General features: G+C 39.3%; 1 protein-coding gene across 1 annotated transcript in view; it reads left to right on the top strand.

Annotated features, from left to right (window-relative positions):
* The window catches only part of COL6A5 (collagen type VI alpha 5 chain), a 107340-nt gene that overhangs the window by 64078 nt on the left and 25388 nt on the right, over positions 1 to 17874 (top strand). Inside the window, exons 33-36 of the mRNA XM_036267158.1 lie at positions 2359 to 2452; positions 2993 to 3652; positions 6750 to 6840; positions 9036 to 9244. Coding sequence (XP_036123051.1) covers positions 2359 to 2452; positions 2993 to 3652; positions 6750 to 6840; positions 9036 to 9244 — 1054 coding nt within the window. The remainder of the gene's footprint in view (positions 1 to 2358; positions 2453 to 2992; positions 3653 to 6749; positions 6841 to 9035; positions 9245 to 17874) is intronic.

Below are 17874 nucleotides of genomic sequence, written 5' to 3'. Positions count from 1 at the left end.
AGGTGGCCTCTTGGGACCTTTTGCGGTTTACACAGCCGTCTTGTTGCCAGGGTCCATGGAATCTAAAAACAAATAATAACAGCAGTCAATAATAATAATAGCGCCACATTTACTCATCTCTTGCTGTGTGCCAGGCACTGTCCCTAAAGATGTACACACATACTCATACATTGTCACAGCTCTCTGAAGTCAACACAGTTATCTCCATTTGAAAATGAGGAAACTGAGGCCCAGAGAATTTGAATGGCTTTTCCAACTTTGTACAGCTACTGAATGTCTAAACAAGATTCAAACTTGGGTCTGTCCGATTGAAAGGGCCATGAGTATGGTGCTCTACCAGCCCTCTGCTGATCTGTTCTCAAATCTGCATCTCACCGCACAGCTGGTCTTAACCTGTAATGGGTGAAATTTATGGAATCTTTGAACCCCTAATGTTGTACAAAACATGTGATATGTAGGAACATTTTTCCCAAGAGAGATTCCTTCCCTTTTAGATCCACAGATTCTTATGGGATCTATGCTACCCTCTCCCTCCCACCAAAACTGAATAACCTCTTCACCTACTGTTCTACTATTTTAAAATATATTCAAATTATCCATGAGATACATTTCTGGAGCTGTGTGAAGGCCTCATTTTGTCCAAGAGGTTATAAAGGTCTATTTTTATACAAATACTCATATAATGAAGAGAATCAATCTGCTTATAACATACTCAATACTTTTTAAAAAATAGGAGCCACCAGAAGAGTCACAATAGATCCTGACAGAAAGGTTTATAAAAAGTCAAAGTTTTTTCTCTAAAAATAATGATCTCCCAACATACTAGATAATTTATTTATCTGTTATGGTATGGTATAAGTCCCCACACAAACACATAAGGTAGAGGTTTTATCTGCTTTGTTCATTTCTGTATCCCTAGCACCTAGAACATTAATTATAACATTACAGGCACTCAACAAATATTTGTTGAATGAATAAAAGAATGAATGAATGAATGGAGAATATGTGGTTTACTACTATGAATAAATTTTCTTGATTTACCAAGGCAGCATTTAATCTTTATATGGGGGACCAACAAGATCAAATACAAAATAACACCCAAAGCATCCATAGTAGAGATTAGGAACATAGTAAATACTTTCAAACCATAAGGCTGGAATGATTATAAATATTTCCAAATGCTCACTTTGCTCTTTACAGAAAAAAACAGAGGGCGTGGCTTTCCTAACTTTTTTAAAAATTATTTTTATCTTCATCTGAGGAATTCTTGCATTTATCTTCAGATAGAGCAGGTGGGAGAGGGAGGAAGAGAGAGAGAGAAACATTGATGTGAGAGATACATATCAAGTGGTGCCACCCACACAACCCCAACTGGGGCCGGGGACAAACTGCAATGGAGGCACAAGCCCTTAGCAGGAACTGAACCCGGGACTCTCTGGTCCTCAGGCCGCTGAGCCAAACCAGCCAGGACAAACTCTTTAATTTTCCAACAGACATGGAGAAAAAAATATAAGCATCTTTATGGATTAAGAGATATTTTCATTACTACCTGGGAATGATAGAATTATTTCATTGTAATATAAGCCTCTGCCTTACATGGTGCCTTACACAGTAAATGCCCAATAAATAGTTCTTGACTGAATGAATGAGTGAATGAATGAATGAATGAATGAATTAATACTACATGTTGCCCATTTCAGTGAGTATTAAAAGCAAAAAAGGTAATCAAAAAACACAAAATCAGGCAGTGTACTAACAAGAATTTTTCATAGACTCTGTCTACCACCTTTTGAAATAGACTTTTAATTGGAATTTGTGATTGGGAAGTCTATTGGGCATCTGAAAGATGTACCTTCTTGTAGACAGTATGATTGGGGTGGAAAGAGTTGAGATCACTACTTAAAGAGGTCAAAGAAAACTTGTGAGTGTAAAATTTCTGCAGGACCCAATTTCAGAAGCTGATGTGTGGCATGTATTCAGCTGGTGCGTAGTCAGAAGAATGTCAAAATTTAGTGCAGAATTGCAGGCCTGGAAATAAGAGAGAGATTTCAATACCTGCCCCACTGGATGAATCTGGTGGTTACCTTGTGGCAGTTTTTTCATCATAAAATAGGAATGCTGATACCTGTTCTATATTCTTCTTTGAATTATGTTTAGGATAAAAGGAAGATTTTGTGTGTGTGTGTGTGTGTGAAGATGCATTGAATAGAACAAAGGGCTATAATACAAAGTAATAGCAATTGGGTGTTTTTCAAACAAATACTTAAAGTGGGTGCACAATGGCTTCCTGAAAATGACTAAAGAAAATGAGCAAATAAGCATATGCTTTTTTTTTTTTTTTTTTCCCCTTCAATACAGTTTGACAACACTGGAACATTTCAGGTGATTCCAGCTCCTTCAAATGGGGAATATAAAGGATTAGAAAGACTTCAGCGCTGCACACTTTGCTATGGTAAGACCAAGGAAAAGAATTTTTATGCTGAAACACTTAAATGCTCTGTGTATGAGTTACTAAATCTGCCTTAATCAGACATTTTTATTTTTGATTGCAAATTTTGTTTTAAGTTTTCCAGTTTTTCTAGCACCATATGTCAGGGTTTCAATCTCTGATGTTTGCAGTTTCCATAGAATGTAGAAATTGTTGAGAAGATTATTCTAATCAATGTGGCTTTTCTTGGGAACAGTTTGGTAGTTTGTATCAAAAGCTTCTACAATATTGAAGATATTTTCTGAGTTTGGAGATAACTTGTAGATTTTAAGTATATATGCTACTCGCATCTGCTTTTAACAAAGACCTTTCCAAATCGTCTGCTAGTTGCTACAGAAATGTTGGGGCATTAAAATTTTCTCATTAATTTAAATGATGTGAGATTGAAGAATTGTTGGTCAGATTATTAATTCCTGGTAATCAGTCACTGAATCACTTGAAGATATCAAACAACAGTCTTGTGCCAACATTGAACCAGTGATACGTCTTTCTTTGTATTTTCAGATAAATGTTTTCCAAATGCTTGCATCAAAGAGGTTTTCTTACCTGAAAATTCAGACATTGATGTAGCTTTCCTCTTAGACAATTCTCAGAATATAGCCAATGATGAGTTTAAGGCTATGAAAGACTTGGTGAGCTCAATGCTTGACAACTTCAACATTGCCTCAGACCCTTTAATCTCAGACTCTGGTGATAGGATTGCCTTGTTGAGCTATTCTCCTTGGGACAGTTCTAGGAGAAAGAAGGGTACAGTGAAAACAGACTTCACATTTACAACTTATAACAACCGAGTCCTAATGAAAAGGCACATCCAGAATTCCGTCCAACAGTTAAATGGAGATGTCACCATTGGCCATGCCCTACTGTGGACTATAGAGAATCTCTTCCCAGAAGCACCCAACCTGAGAAAACATAAAGTCATCTTTGTGGTCTCAGCTGGAGAAAATTATGAGAGAAAGGAAGTATTAAAGAAGATGGCTCTGAGGGCCAAGTGTCAAGGCTATGCCATATTTGTGATTTCCCTGGGCTCGCCACAGAAGGACAACATGGAAGAGTTAGCCAGCTACCCACTTGAACACCATCTGATACAGCTTGGGAGAATTCATAAACCAGATCTGGATTATATTGTGAAGTTTTTAAAGCCATTTGTATACTCCATCAGAAGTAAGTCATTATATCTTTTTCTGTTTGTTTTAACAAATTTGTTCATTAATAGTATTGATAACCTAACATATCTTTATATCTATAATGAACCCAAATATATGAATTAGACTTTTGGTGAGTTGGGGAAAGGGACATATCTGATAGGACATATCTGATTATACTCTGTTTATATCTTGGTTATAATGTGGTGAGACTTTCTTTTTTCATGAAAGGATGTCTCTTAACCAAAATCTCAGCACTTCAGAAAGCACAGGGTTACTGGAGTTCTTCTCAGCCACACTCAGTCAACCTAAAGAAATTTTAGTCACTCTTAGATGGTCTCCAGGATGAGCATCTAAATAAAATGTGTTTCTGCTACCCCAGGTTTATTTCCAACCTTGGTCCTACCTGGAGACCCGTGTGAGTGGAAAGACAGCACACACACTGCTCCCAAAGCGTGTGAGCATACAACACGTGGTCGTTGAAATGCAGGTTCTGATTCAGTATGTCTAGAGTGGAGGCTGAGATTCTGCATTTCTAACACTTTCCCCAGTAATGGCAATACTTCCGGTCCAAGGATGACACTTTGAGTAGCAAGGCTGTGGGCCAGTGCACTGCAGTGTCACCGCTGGATGGGTGCGAGTTCACAAACTGAGCTGTGAAGGGAGAAATACAGAAATTGAGAGTAAGCATCCAGAAACTTTTAAAGCAATTTGACATTGCCACAGCGTACAAGTGCTGACTCTAGCTTATTGAACGAGATAACCAGAAGTATCAGTTTGCAAAGGATTAGAAATAAAAAGACCTTGGCCTTCACCACAAGGGGTTTGAAAAACACTCTTTCTGCAGCAGTGCTTCTCAACTGGGGATAATTTTGCCCCTCAGAGCACATTTGTAAATGTCTGGAGACATGTTTGGTTGTCACAACTGAAGGAGAAGATATGGATGGTCCATAGTGGGTAGAGGCCAGGGATCTGCTGAATAAACATCCTACAATGCATAGGACAGTCTCCCAGCAAAGAATGATCCAGCCCCAAATGGCAACAGCACTGAGGTTGAGAAACCTGCCTTAGAGGATCCCACAGAATCTGAGCTGAACCTGCTCTTTCTGAGAATCTGACAGGTTTAGAGTTAGGTTCTATAGAAACCAATGCCTCCACCCTAGAATCCCAAAGTTGCTCTGGTCTTCGAGGAATCTCAACGCCACCATAGTGACAGTATCTTGAGAATTCCCTCTTCATTGCAGAGAGAGTTCCACCTTTCCCCTTTGGCTCATATTCAACTGAAGAAGTAAAAATTGCCCACTTGGGAATATCATGTTATTTCTTTACCTCTAAATGCCTTCAACTGTATGATGCTTCATTATATTAAGTAAAATGAAAGAAAAAATGCTTCCCATTAAATGTTGATACTAATTTCCTTTTAAGTGTTTTATAATAATTAAAAGGGTTCTTTTAGACAGACTACCATATGTCACTCATACCGTGAAGTAGACTGGTTAAGTCATCCCTAAAACTTCCTCTTCAAAATTTGACTCTTGTGAGCCATTTCTTGATTCAGAGTCATTGGTATCCACCGTTTTCCAATCAATATTGTTCTTTGTGTCATCATGATGATGAGCCCTGGCCGGTTTGGCTCAGCAGTTAGAGCATCGGCCTGTGGATGAGGGGGTCCCAGGTTCAGTTCCCGCTAGGAGCATGTACCTTGGTTGCAGTTTGTCCCCAGCCCTGGTTGGGGTCATGTGGGTGGCAACCAGCTGATGTGTTTCTCTCACATCGATGTTTCTCTCTCTCTCTTCCCCCCTCTCTCCCTCCTGCTCTATCTGAAGATAAATGCAAAACTGTCCTCAGGTGATGCAGTACTTTTAAAAGACTACAAAATAACTCAGAGTTGGTATTGGTGGGCTCTTATGTGGTTTTGCAATTATGTCAAGCTTGCTTACTTTTGATTCCCACCCAGCAATGTTGTTAAGACATCCAGTTCACTGCCTTCCCATAACAATTGGTTTGTAGGGGTTAAAAGACTCCTTTCCTAATACTTCTGGGAATTTTTTAAAACTACTAACACCAGCCGGGCTGGTGTGGCTCAGTGGTTGAGCATCAACCCATGCATCAAGAGGTCACTGGTTCGATTCCCGGTCAGGGCACATGCCCAGGTTGTAGGCCTGATCGCCAGTGGGGGGCATGCAGGAGGTGGCCAATCGATGTTCTTTCATCGATGTTTTTATCTCTCTCTCCTGACTTCCTTTCTCTCTCTAATATCAATAAAGAAAAAAAAAATTTAAACTAACACCAGTTCTACAAGTTTTAGTGCTGGTGTGCTTGCTAGTCCCACAAGCACGGACAATAAAAACTCCTCGACATTCTTGCCTCACTAATGACAACTGTTAAATGCAATTGATTAGAAGACAAAGTCTCATTTCAGAGAAATAGGAAAAAAAATGCTCATCTTAGAACCAGAGAAATATGATTGCTTTAAAACCATAAATATTCTCTGAGATATTTTCATGGAGTCTTGGATCATTCAATGGTCAAAGGCCTCCTTTAACTAAAACTATTTGTTTTCCTGAATGAGGGGGAAATGAGATAGTCCTCAATATTTCACAGCTTATAGAACAACAGTGGGAAGTGGGTAAAGGGATTTATTTAGGTACATAAACTACAACCTCTTCTGTGATTCTTTTCTTCCTGGAAATCAGTGTTTAATTGGTGCAGATGCACAGAAATAGTATCATGTAATAAAATATTACCTTTTCTCTATTTGATTCATTAGCAATGTGGAAAAAAATTTATAGAGTCAGAATAAAATTTCCCTTAGATTATGTTAGCCTGAGCATATAGAAATCATGGGTCTCAACATCACAATTAACCCTTAAATGAACAATTTCAGAAGGTCTGTTTCCCTGACCCTGCTGATTCTTGGGCTGCCAAACACTCTAGAATCAAGTTTCGAATGCCATTTCTGGTTGCTATTATATTCTGTTTTCACCCCAGCCAAATTTTGCTGAAATATATTAGTGACATTTATTGCTTCAAGAAGATTCCTGTTGGGATTCTCTTTACCTAGCATACACAATTTCTTGTTTAGAAATCTAACTATAACTTTGTTCTCTTGATAGAAGAATTTAATCAGTACCCGCCACCAGCGCTTGAGAATGCCTGTAGACGTATCAATTTACAAGAAGAGCATGGTCAAAGCAACGGTCTCCTGTGAGTTCGAAAGCTCTTCTGTTTACAAGTGGACTGTTAATGGACTGAGGGGTGTGTAACTGGTTGATGGCAGGTTATTAAGCTGAGGAAGCTAATAAGGTCTCTGAAGTAAAGACTCTTTATGTGTTTCATTTTCTGTAGCTGAAGCTACACATCAAGCCTGCTTTGATGGATTGATGTTTTCATAACATCTTCCTGAGCTTTCTTACAGTTTTGCCTTTCAATTCATAGAAATTCCCACATTGAAATTTACCCCAGAATAGAAACCACAATTGAGCCTCAACCCACCTCAGCCTCACTTCCCCTCTCTCCCACCATAAGCTCTTAGTTCTAGCCACACTGGACCCTTGTCGGCCTTGTGTGAACTGTTGATCCACCCTCCTGGGCCTCTGATCATGCTGCATAGGACCCTGTTCCTTCCACTAAGACCCTACCCATCTTTCCTGGCCCTAATTAAAGCTGTCTCCACTGTGAAGCCCATTTTCAGTCTAAATCCATAATTCCTCCTTGTTTGTACCTTTTTATACATCTGCTGAGGTACTTACTACAGTTGACCCCAGTGTCCTGTCTCAGAGAAGTCTGGGGCTGGATGATTCATGTTTTTAATCTGCAACACGTAGCATAAAAGACTCCAAAAGACAGGTGTACATGTAAATAATTTTCTTAAAGTTGTATCCTCAATAACAATATAAATAATTGGTCTGAGTGAAACTTGAACCTCAGACAGAATGAGAGTGGCCCATATGGATGCTCTATGCTTCTCTCTATGCATCCCTGAGCTTGGATCCCTCACTGCAGCCTTGTGAAAGCCCAAAGTTGGGGCCATAATTACTGCATCTTCTCAGATGTCAGTTAAGCAAAGAGCTTCTCAGAGCAGATAAGGTCTCTTACATACATCCAGAAGCAAAATGGCAAGAATTCGTGCAGTACATGTTCCTCTAGTGGTAGATTTTATTTACTCGGTAGTTTAGCAAACACCCTACATCTTCTGAAAGACATTATCACATTGACGGCATGCAAGGCAGTGTTTCCCAGCATTAAGTAAGTCATAAACTCATTTAAAGGAAAATCAAGTTTTCTGGAACTGCCAACAAAGTCTTATAATGTCATTTAAACATATACACACCAACATAAATCTTGCTGCAAATACCATATGCCTATAGTTCTTGGGCAACTATCAGACCAAAACAAATGCATGCATCAAATCCAAGCAAACTCAACAAGACACAACTTTAAAACGTTAATTTAATGTAGTTCGTGATTTTGCTTTGCCAAAATAGAATTCCCGAAAACTAAAAAAAAAAAAAAAAAAAATACAGTACACATTGGTAAACTGTGATGCACGCTGCGGAGGTACATCTGCCTTCAGCTTGCCTTCCCTGATGCGTGAGCACCTGGTTCCTCACCTCTTGTCTCACCAGCACTGCTGCACAAGGATCATTCTGACTGTGGGTCGTGATAGCATTTGGCTTTTACTCGGTGCGAATGTATTATTCTTGTACTATGTCTGACTTGTTTCCCTTTTTCATTAACTCTCAACAGTTAAAGCAGCACTAGTGGGTGCCAAACCCCAGTCTCCGATACAAATGTAAACACAGACATTGACATTGCGTAATTTATTTACATGAATAAACTTGTATCAAAAATGATTTCTATCATCATCTAAATAAACACTGTTCTCAAATTATCCCAGGGAACTCTTAAACACTTGAGAATATAAATCTAGAGACTATTTTAAGAGGCATGATGTCAATGAGATGTTTTATGTAGTCTTATTCTTCTCAGAGCAGTTTGCGGGAAATTAAATGACTATTTTTTATGTTTTCTATGGTGATTGATATCAATCTGAGACACATTATTTGGTTGTTACAAATAACCTGTGATTGCCTTTCTTGTCATTTGTTTAAAACTTTGTGGCAAATCATACTTGGTTTATTCCAAAGTAGTATTCATAGGCTATAAGCAGATTGGGGAAAACGAAGAATAAATGGAAATTTTAAAGTTTACCAGTATCCTTTATTAAATAATAAGTAAAATGAATCTTCATGAACTATATGATTGCAATGAATTTAGGTTTTCACCACGCATTTTTTTTTCTGATATAATTAAATAGCTATATTAAATGGTTGTGATACTTTATTTGCATTCCCCAGAGTTATCTAAATTTACCTAAAACTTTACATTGGGTCTTTCAGATTTACTGCTGAGTCACATGAGACTTCTTCAGGAGAGAACAGCTTCACCAGCCAGGAATTAAATGCTGGGAGAGACTCATCGTTTATGTTGGATGACAATGGAAGTGACCATTTGGTTCACATTCCAAACCACATGTTTATGCCACCAAAATTAATGCTTAAGTATGAAAATGGTCGGGATTCTGACGAAATTGCAAGTCTCACTTCTGGTAAGGAAATGAGCAGTTACAACAGAGATTTTTAGATAACTGGGTCCTTGTGTTTTAACACCAGCAGAGAATCCAATACATCAAGGCTGGTATCTAAAGCAACGTTTTTCAAGTTCAAAGTGGTAGCTACAACTACTTCTTTTATTGAAAGTGAAGATTTAAATTGTGACAGCACCACTAAGGAGGTCGCTAATATAAGCTCTAAATAATGTCCCTGATATTCTTATCAAATTTAAGATTTCTCTGGATTCCACAACTCAGAAGGCTAGTGTGATGTAGAAGAGGGTAATATAGGGAACATCAAAGCAAAGGGATTCCAATGACTTTAAACGTGGGCCTGGCCAGCGTTCATCCCAGATCTACAGAATTTGTTCATTGCATGACTTTTTATGAATTATTTTTGAGAGACCTGGATTTTATGAAGTATAAACTCTCCCGCTGCCTCCTGTATGCCTTTGAATGGCAAAGCAATAATACCTTTTGTCAGGATTTAATAAAGTAAACCAGATACATAGGATATTAGTATTTCCATTAAAAAGGATGACATTCTAAATAGACTATTCAGCCATTCCATCTACGCAACTAGAATCTCCCAAAATACTCCTTTGACAAGAATGCCAGCATTTAAAACATTATGTCATAAATGTCATATGTGCTGTTAGAATATTAAGGTTGCAAAGAAAAGGGGGCCAGTTTTATGCCAGTTGTTTATGAGAATGAATAATATTTATTCTTAGTAGCTTTCTTAGATAAATCTTCTTTTTTTGGGGGAAATAAGATACTCATTGTTAGCATAAAAGCCAAGTTGGGTGAAGAAATACTGTACATGATGGCTCTAGGGAGGAAAAATAGAAATTGTCAGTTGCCCCGACTCCGCCCAGTTTCTCCTGGGTCAAAGTGTACAGGGAGCTCCCTGAGGATTATGTCAGGTTGTGATAGCCTGGAAACAGTGAGTGTCAGACCTAAGGATAATATGTATTTTGTATTCTTTAAAATAAATCTTGGTCTCAGATCATGTGTTGTCTGGGGACTTTGTGCTATTCTTTTGTTTTTTTTAATCACCTTTAGCCAGTTGCCAAAATCCACTGAGAAATTCCTGTTTAATGTGCCGTCTTCACGGAGACTACATTGTGGTTCCAATATTCAGTTGCTAAGAGTTGATCCTTGATAAGTTCCAGATGTACTGCACAAATAAAAGGTTGATTATTTTCATAAGCGCCTCCATATGCTGTGTTTGTTATTCATTTATAATGTGGTTCTTATGGCTGACAGCTGATCTCCCTGCCCTAGAACTGAGAGTTTTGAGGGAAAGCCAGGAATCTTAACCATTTAAGAAATTTATGGAGTTCCTAGAGTCTTGTGGGCTGGCGATGGGTTGTGTATCACCCTCTTTCACAAGAAACACAACTGCTCTCTTCCTGCCTATGCCCCCTCCCCCCGGCCCCACTTCTTCTGCTCTGATTTCCAAGTTCATCTCCAGTGCTATACCTTTTCTGCCCCTTTCCACTCCTTACAGCAGCTCAAGGACGATCTGTATCAAAATCACTTGGAATGGAAGTCCTTCATAAGCAGAGATTGCTAAGCCTTCCTCAGAACTACTGCTTCATACTTAGAGGTGTGGCCCTGGCCGGTTTGGCTCAGCGGTTAGAGCGTCGGCCTGCGGTCCTGAGAGACCCGGGTTCGGTTCCCGCTAAGGGCATGTACCTCGGTTGCAGTTTGTCCCTGGCCCTGGTTGGTCGTGCGGGTGGCAGCCACTCGATGTGTTCCTTTCACATCGATGTTTCTCTCTCTCTCTCTGTTCCTCTCTCTCCCTCCCACTCTACCTGAACAAAAAAATGGAAAAATGTCCTCGGGTGAGGATAAAAAAATAAATAAATAAATACTTAGAGGTGTGAGTGGTGAGGAAAAAGCTACAAGATTTAAAACCACCATAGGTGATTTTTTGTATGTCCTCAAGTTTGAGATCCATTATCCCTGTGATTTTCAAAGTGTGGTCCCTAAACTATCAGTATCAGCATCACCTGGGAGCTCATTAGAAATGCAGATTCCCCCCCACCAAAAAAAGGAAAGAAAGAAAAGAAATGCAGATTCTCAGTACTCATCCCAGACCCACTGAATCAGAAACTCAGGCTGGGGCTCCACAATCTGAGTTTTAACAAGCAGCACTTGTGATTCTGATACAGGCTAGAGTTTAGGAGCCACTACTCATCCCACCAATTGGGAGTGCTACATGTTCTGTGTTCTCAATGGAGCTGAAAGCAATTGGGTGTCCAGTATCACAGAACAGAAGGGAGAATTTGTTTCCAAAGGGTTCCAGGTGCAGTGGGTTATCATGTTATTTTACTTATCCAAGTCCACTGAACGTCCATCCATCCGCATCCGTTCGTCCATCCGTCCATCCATCCATCCAAAGATCTATCTAACAAAACACTTTTTAAGGTCCAAACATATAGAGATTGTCTAGAGATGCTATAATGCATTTTTTTAAATTAATTTATTTATTTTGTTACAGATGTTTCTCCTTTTCCCCTCACTGATTCCCACCTTCCCCTCCCTCCCCGCCCTATCCCCAGCTTTGTTGTCCATGTCCACTGTTCATGCATACATGCATATAAGTTCTGTGGTTTATCTCTCCCCCACTACCCCCTCTTCTGGGGATTGTCAGTCTGTACCCCACTTCCACATCTCTGGGACTACCCCATTTCTCAGACTGTTATGCTCATTATATTCCACAAATAAGTGAGATTATTTGATACTTGTCTTTCTCAGTTTGGCTTGTTTCGCTTAGGATAATAGTTTCCAGGTCCCTCCATGTTGTCTCAAAGGATAAGAGATCTTTCTTACAGCTGCATAATACTCCATTGTATATATGTACCACTGTTTTTTATCCATTTGTCTACTGATGGACATTTGGCTGTTTCAAGATGTTAGCTATTATAAATAGTGCTGCTATGAAAATGGGGGTACATACATTCTTTCTGATTGGTGTTTCAGGCTTCTTAGGGTATATTCCTTGAAGTGGAATCACTGGGTCAAATGGCAGTTCAATTTTTAATTTTTTGAGGTAACACCATATTGTTTTCCATAGTGGCTGCACCAGTCTGTATTCCCACCAGCAGTGCACTAGAGTCCCCTTTTCTCCACACCCTCGCCAACACTTGTTGTTTGATGATTTGTTGATGGTGGCCATTCTGTCAGGTGTGAGGTGATAGCTCATTGTTGTTTTAATTTGCATTTCTCTGATGATTAGTGATGTTGAGCATTTCTTCATATGTCTCTTGGCCATTTGTATGTCCTGTTTGGAGAGGTGTCTATTTAGTTCCCCTGCCCATTTTTTAATTGGGTTCTTTGTTTTCCTTTTGTTGAGTTGTATGAGCACTCTATATATATTGGAAATTAACCCCTTATCTGATATATCATTGGCAATTATGCTCTCCCATACAGTGGATTGTCTTTCCATTTTGATGATTGTTTCTTTTGCTGTGCAGAAGCTTTTGAGTTTGATAGTCCCATGTGTTCATTTTCTCCTTTATTTCTGTTGCCTTAGGTGATGTATCAGTGAAAATTCTACTGCATATGAGGTCTGAAATTTTGTTGCCTACAGTTTCTTCTAGGATTTTTATGGATTCACGAGTCACATTTAATTCTTTTATCCATTTTGAATTTATTCTTGTGTGTGGTGTAAGTTGATAGTCTAGTTTTCATTTTTTTTTGCATGTAGCTGAACAATTTTCCCAGCACCATTTATTAAAGAGGCTGTCTTTACTTCACTGTATGCTCTTGCCTTCTTTGTCATATATTAATTGAGCATATTGCCTTGGGTCCATTTCTGGGTTCTCTGTTCTGTTCCACTGGTCTATATGCCTGTTCTTGTGCCAGTACCAGGCTGTTTTGATTACAGTGGCTTTGTAGTATAACCTGAAATCTGGTATTGTGATCCCTCCAACTTTGTTCTTCTTTTTCAAGATTGTTGTGGCTATTTGAGGTCTTTTTTTGTTCCATATGAACTTTTGAAGTATTTGTTCTAGTTCTGTGAAGTATGCTGTTGGTATTTTGATGGGGATTGCATTGAATCTATAGATTGCTTTGGGTAGTATAGACATTTTAATGATGTTAATTCTTCCAATCTATGAACAAGGTATGTGCTTCCACTTTTTTATGTCTTCCTCTATTTCTTTTTTCCAATGACCTGTAGTTTTCTGCAAATAGGTCCTTTATTTCTTTGGTTAAGTTTATTCCTAGGTTTCTTAATTGTTTTGCGATGATGGTAAATGGGATTTTTTAAAGTTTCTCTTTCTGTGAGTTCATCACTGGTGTATAAGAATGCCATCGATTTCTTGACATTAATTTTGTATCCTGCTACTTTTCCAAATTCATTTATTAAGTCTAGTAAATTTTTGATGGGGTCTTTGGGGTTTTCTATGTATAGTATCATGTCATCTGTGAATAATAAGTTTCACTTCTCCTTTCCAATTTGGATTCCTTTTATTTTCCCTCCTGTCTGATTGCTGTGGCTAAGACTTCCAGTACTATGTTAAGTAAGAGTGGTAAAAGTGGGCATCCTCGTCTTGTTCCTGTTCTTAAGGCAAATATTTTTAATTTTTGCCCATTGAGTATGATGTTGGCTGTAAGTCTTTCATATATGGCCTTTATTATGCTGAGATATGAACCCTCTATGCCCACATTGCTAAGCGTTTTTATCAGAAATAGGTGCTGGGTTTTGTCAAATGCTTTTTCAGCATCTATTGTTATGATCATATGATTTTTATCTTTCATTTTGTTTATGTGGTGTATCACATTTATTGATTTGTGAATATTGTACCAGCCTTGCATCCCTGGGATGAATCCCACTTGGTCATGGTAAATCCTTTTTTTTATGTATTGCTGGATTCGATTTGCTAGTATTTTGTTCAGGTTTTTGGCATCTATGTTCATCAGGGATATTGGCCTATAGTTTTCTTTCTTTGTAGTGTCTTTTTCTGGTTTTGGAATTAGAATTATGCTGGCTTCATAAAACGAGTTTGGAAGTCTTCCTTCTTCTTGAATTTTTTGAAATAATTTGAGGAGAATGGGTATTAGTTCTTCTTTGAATGTTCAGTAAAATTCCCCTGTGAAGCCATCCAGGCCTGGGCTTTTGTTTGCTAGAAGAGTCTTGATTACATCTTCAATTTCTTTTGTTGTTATTGGTCTGTTCAAGTATTCTGTCTCTTCCCAGTTCAGCTTTGGGAGACTATGTGTTTCTAGAAATTTGTCCATTTTGCTTAGATTGTCAAATTTGTTGCTGTATAACTGTTCATAATATCTGTTAACAATCCTTTGTATTTCTGTGTTATTATTTTTCCTCTTTCATTTCTGATTTTGTGTATTTGGTTCTCTCTCTTTGTTTCTTAGTGAGTCTAGCTAAGGGTCCATCAATCTTGTTCATCTTTCCAAAGAACCAGCTCTTTGTTTCATTGATCCTTTGAATTGTGTTTTGGTTTCCATGTCATTTATTTCTGCTCTGATCTTTACTATTTTCTTTCTTCTACTTGCTTTGGGGTTTTCTTTTTGTTTGCTTTCTAGTTCTTTATGTTGTGAGGTTAGATAGTCTATTAGAAATTTTCTTGCTACTTGAGGTAGGCCTATAGTGCTATGAACTTCTCTCTCAGAACTGCTCTCACTGCATCCCATAGATTTTGTGTTTTGTGTGTTCGCTTTCATTGGTTTCCAGGAAGTTTTTAATTTCTTCCTTGATTTCCATGGTAACCCATTCATTGTTCAATAACATGCTATTTAGCCTCCATGTTTTCAGATGTCTTTGCATATTGTTGCAATTGATTTCTCGTTCATGCCATTGTGATCTAAGAAGATGCTTGATATGATTTCAATCTTCTTGAACTTGTAGAGACTTAGTTTGTGTTCTATCATGTGGTCTATCTTTGAGAATGTCTCATGTGCACTTGAGAAGAATGTGAATTCTGCAGTTTGGGCGTATAATTCTCTGTAGATATCTATGAAATCCATTTGATCTAGTGCTTCATTTAGAGTCTGTGTTTCCTTGTTAATTTTCTGTCTAGAAGATCTATCCAGTGATATCAGCAGGGTATTGATATCTCCTGCTATGATTGTATTGCTGTTGAGTTCTCCTTTGAAGTCCACCAAAATATTTTTAATATATGTTGGTGCTTCTATATTGAGTGCACGTATGTTTACCAAGGTTATATCTTCCTGTTGGATAGATCCTTTCAATATTATTTAGTGGCCTTCTTTGTCTCTAGTTATGGCCTTCATTTTGAAATCTATTTTATCAGATATGAGTATTGCCACCCCAGCTTTTTTTTCCCTCTCCGTTTGCTTGAAAGATTTTTTTCCATCCCTTCACTTTCAACCAATGTGAGTCTTTTGTTATCAGGTGGGTCTCTTGTAAACAATATATATGTGAATCATGGTTTTTTATCCAGTCAGCTACTCTGTGTCTTTTTATCGGAGCATTCAAACCATTCACATTTAAGGTGATAATTGATATGTACTTTTGTATTACCATTTTTGTTTAGTGTGGTTCTATTTGTCTTCCTATTTCTTCTACAAATTACAAGAGTCTTTTTAGCATATCTTGCAGTGCTGGTTTGGTGTTAATGTATTCCCTTAGCCTTTTTTTGTGTGTGTATCTGGGAAGCTGTTTATTTGACCTTCTATTTTGAATGATAGCCTTTCTGGATAGAGTAGTCCTGGATTCAGATCCTTGTTTTTCATGACCTTGATTACTTCATGCCCCTCCCTTCTGGCCTGTAATGTTTCTGTGGAGGTGTCAGCTGAGAGCCTAATGGGGTTTTCTCTGTAGGTAACCTGTTGCTTATCTCTTGCTGCTTTTAGGATTCTCTCTTTGTCTTTAATTTTTGGCATTTTAATGACTCTGTGTCTTGGTGTGGGCCTGTTTGGGTTCTTCTTACTTGGGGCTCTCTGTGCTTCTTGAACTTGAATGCCTTCTTTCTTCACCAAGCTAGGAAAGTTTTCTGTTACTATTTCTTCAAATATATTCTCTAACTCTGGCCCATTTTCTTCTTCTTCGGGGATGCCTACGATGTGAATGTTATTACGTTTCCAGTTGTCCTGCAGCTCTCTTAAGCTGTCTTTCTGGTTTTTTTTTTTTTTATTATTGTTTTTTCCTTTTGATTTTCTGATTGGTTGATTTTTTTCTACCCTGTCTTCTAATTCACTGATCCGGTCCTCAGCTTCCTCTACTATGCTGGTTAGTCCTTCCAATGTGTTCTTACTTTCTGCTATGTCATTCTTCATTTCCACTTGGTTGGTTTTCAGTGTTTCTTTATCTTTACCTATGGTGCTGATGTCCTTACTCATGCTCTTGAGCTTCCTCAAGATCATGGCTCTGAACTCTACCTCTGATAATTTGCTTAGCTGCATTTCATTGATCTCATCTTTGATAGAGTTCTCTTGTTCTTTCATTTGGGATTTGTTTCTTTGTTTCACCATTTTTGCTATCTCAGTGGGTTTTGGAGCCTGCCAAATTTTCCCTGTGGGTGTTGGTGTTCTGCTGTTTGTGACTCCCTCTCCTGGGTTTGGATGAGCCTAGGTGGGCCCACGTTAAACACCACTGTCAAGTATTATTTTCCTGGGTAAATTTGCAAGCACAGGAAATGTTCAGTTATCCTCTAGCTTTTTCCTGGTGGCTAGTAGTCTCAGTTCCTCAGTGCCTTAAATGTAGCCCTGGTGTTCTGCATAAGAGAGAGGATGGGATAGATGCTGGTTGTTAATGAGCCTCAATTTGCATTTCTTTGCCTCATCTGGGAAAGGCTGAATCTTGGCGGGGGGGGGGGGTGCTGCTTTTTCCCACAACTCTGGGAAGGAGCACACTGGCCATCGTCCTTTTTGGCCGCAATTCAGCAAAAACTCTGAGTGCCCTCCAAATACCGGGTGTCCCCACAGAGTTCCAGCCCAGTCTGCCCTCCCTGTGCCATACCCCCCAGGTGAGTGGCTGTGGCTATTTTAGCACTCTGTCCTGGCTCTCTGGGCTGTGGAGTGGGCATGGTCTTTATTCCCCAAGGGTGCTGCTCACAGCTAAGACTGCTGCTGTCCTTGGGCTCCCAGCCCACCACCCTCTCATGCTTGCGCAGATCCTACTAGTGTCCCTGGTTATATGGTCCTGTCCTGCTGTTTTTCTGTTGTTTTTTTCCCAAGTATTTTATTTTAGTTGTAATTCCTGTTTGGTCCTTGGAGATTGTGTAGCTCCTATTCACTCCGCCTCCATTTTCACACCCTCTAAGCCTATCTTGTGCGCAGCTGGGTGGCACAGGCCTTTCTGGTGTACCCGCACCCTGCATGTCCTGTAGGTAATTGGATTGCACAGTCCCTTTGGGGACCTGGCTTTATGCCTATGTTATGGGCTGCTGGGTCACACGGGCCTCTCTGGTGCTTCAGCACCCCGCAGGTCCAGGGGGTATCTTGATCACACAGTCCCTGCTGGGTGGCACAGGCCTCTCTAGTGCCCCCGCACTCTGCAGTTCCCGTGGGCGGGGAGCTGGATTGCACCAGTCTCTCTAGGGCTCTGGCTTCCCACTGCTCTTGTGGGCTACTGGACCGCACAGGCCTCTGTGGAGCCCCAGGTCCTGTTGCTGGTGGTTGGGGAGTGCTAC

This window comes from Molossus molossus, unplaced genomic scaffold (genome assembly GCF_014108415.1).
Source record: "Molossus molossus isolate mMolMol1 unplaced genomic scaffold, mMolMol1.p scaffold_m16_p_18, whole genome shotgun sequence".
Classification (NCBI taxonomy): domain Eukaryota; kingdom Metazoa; phylum Chordata; class Mammalia; order Chiroptera; family Molossidae; genus Molossus; species Molossus molossus.
Note: the sequence above shows the minus strand (reverse complement) of the source record. Positions and strands in the feature narration are given on the sequence as shown.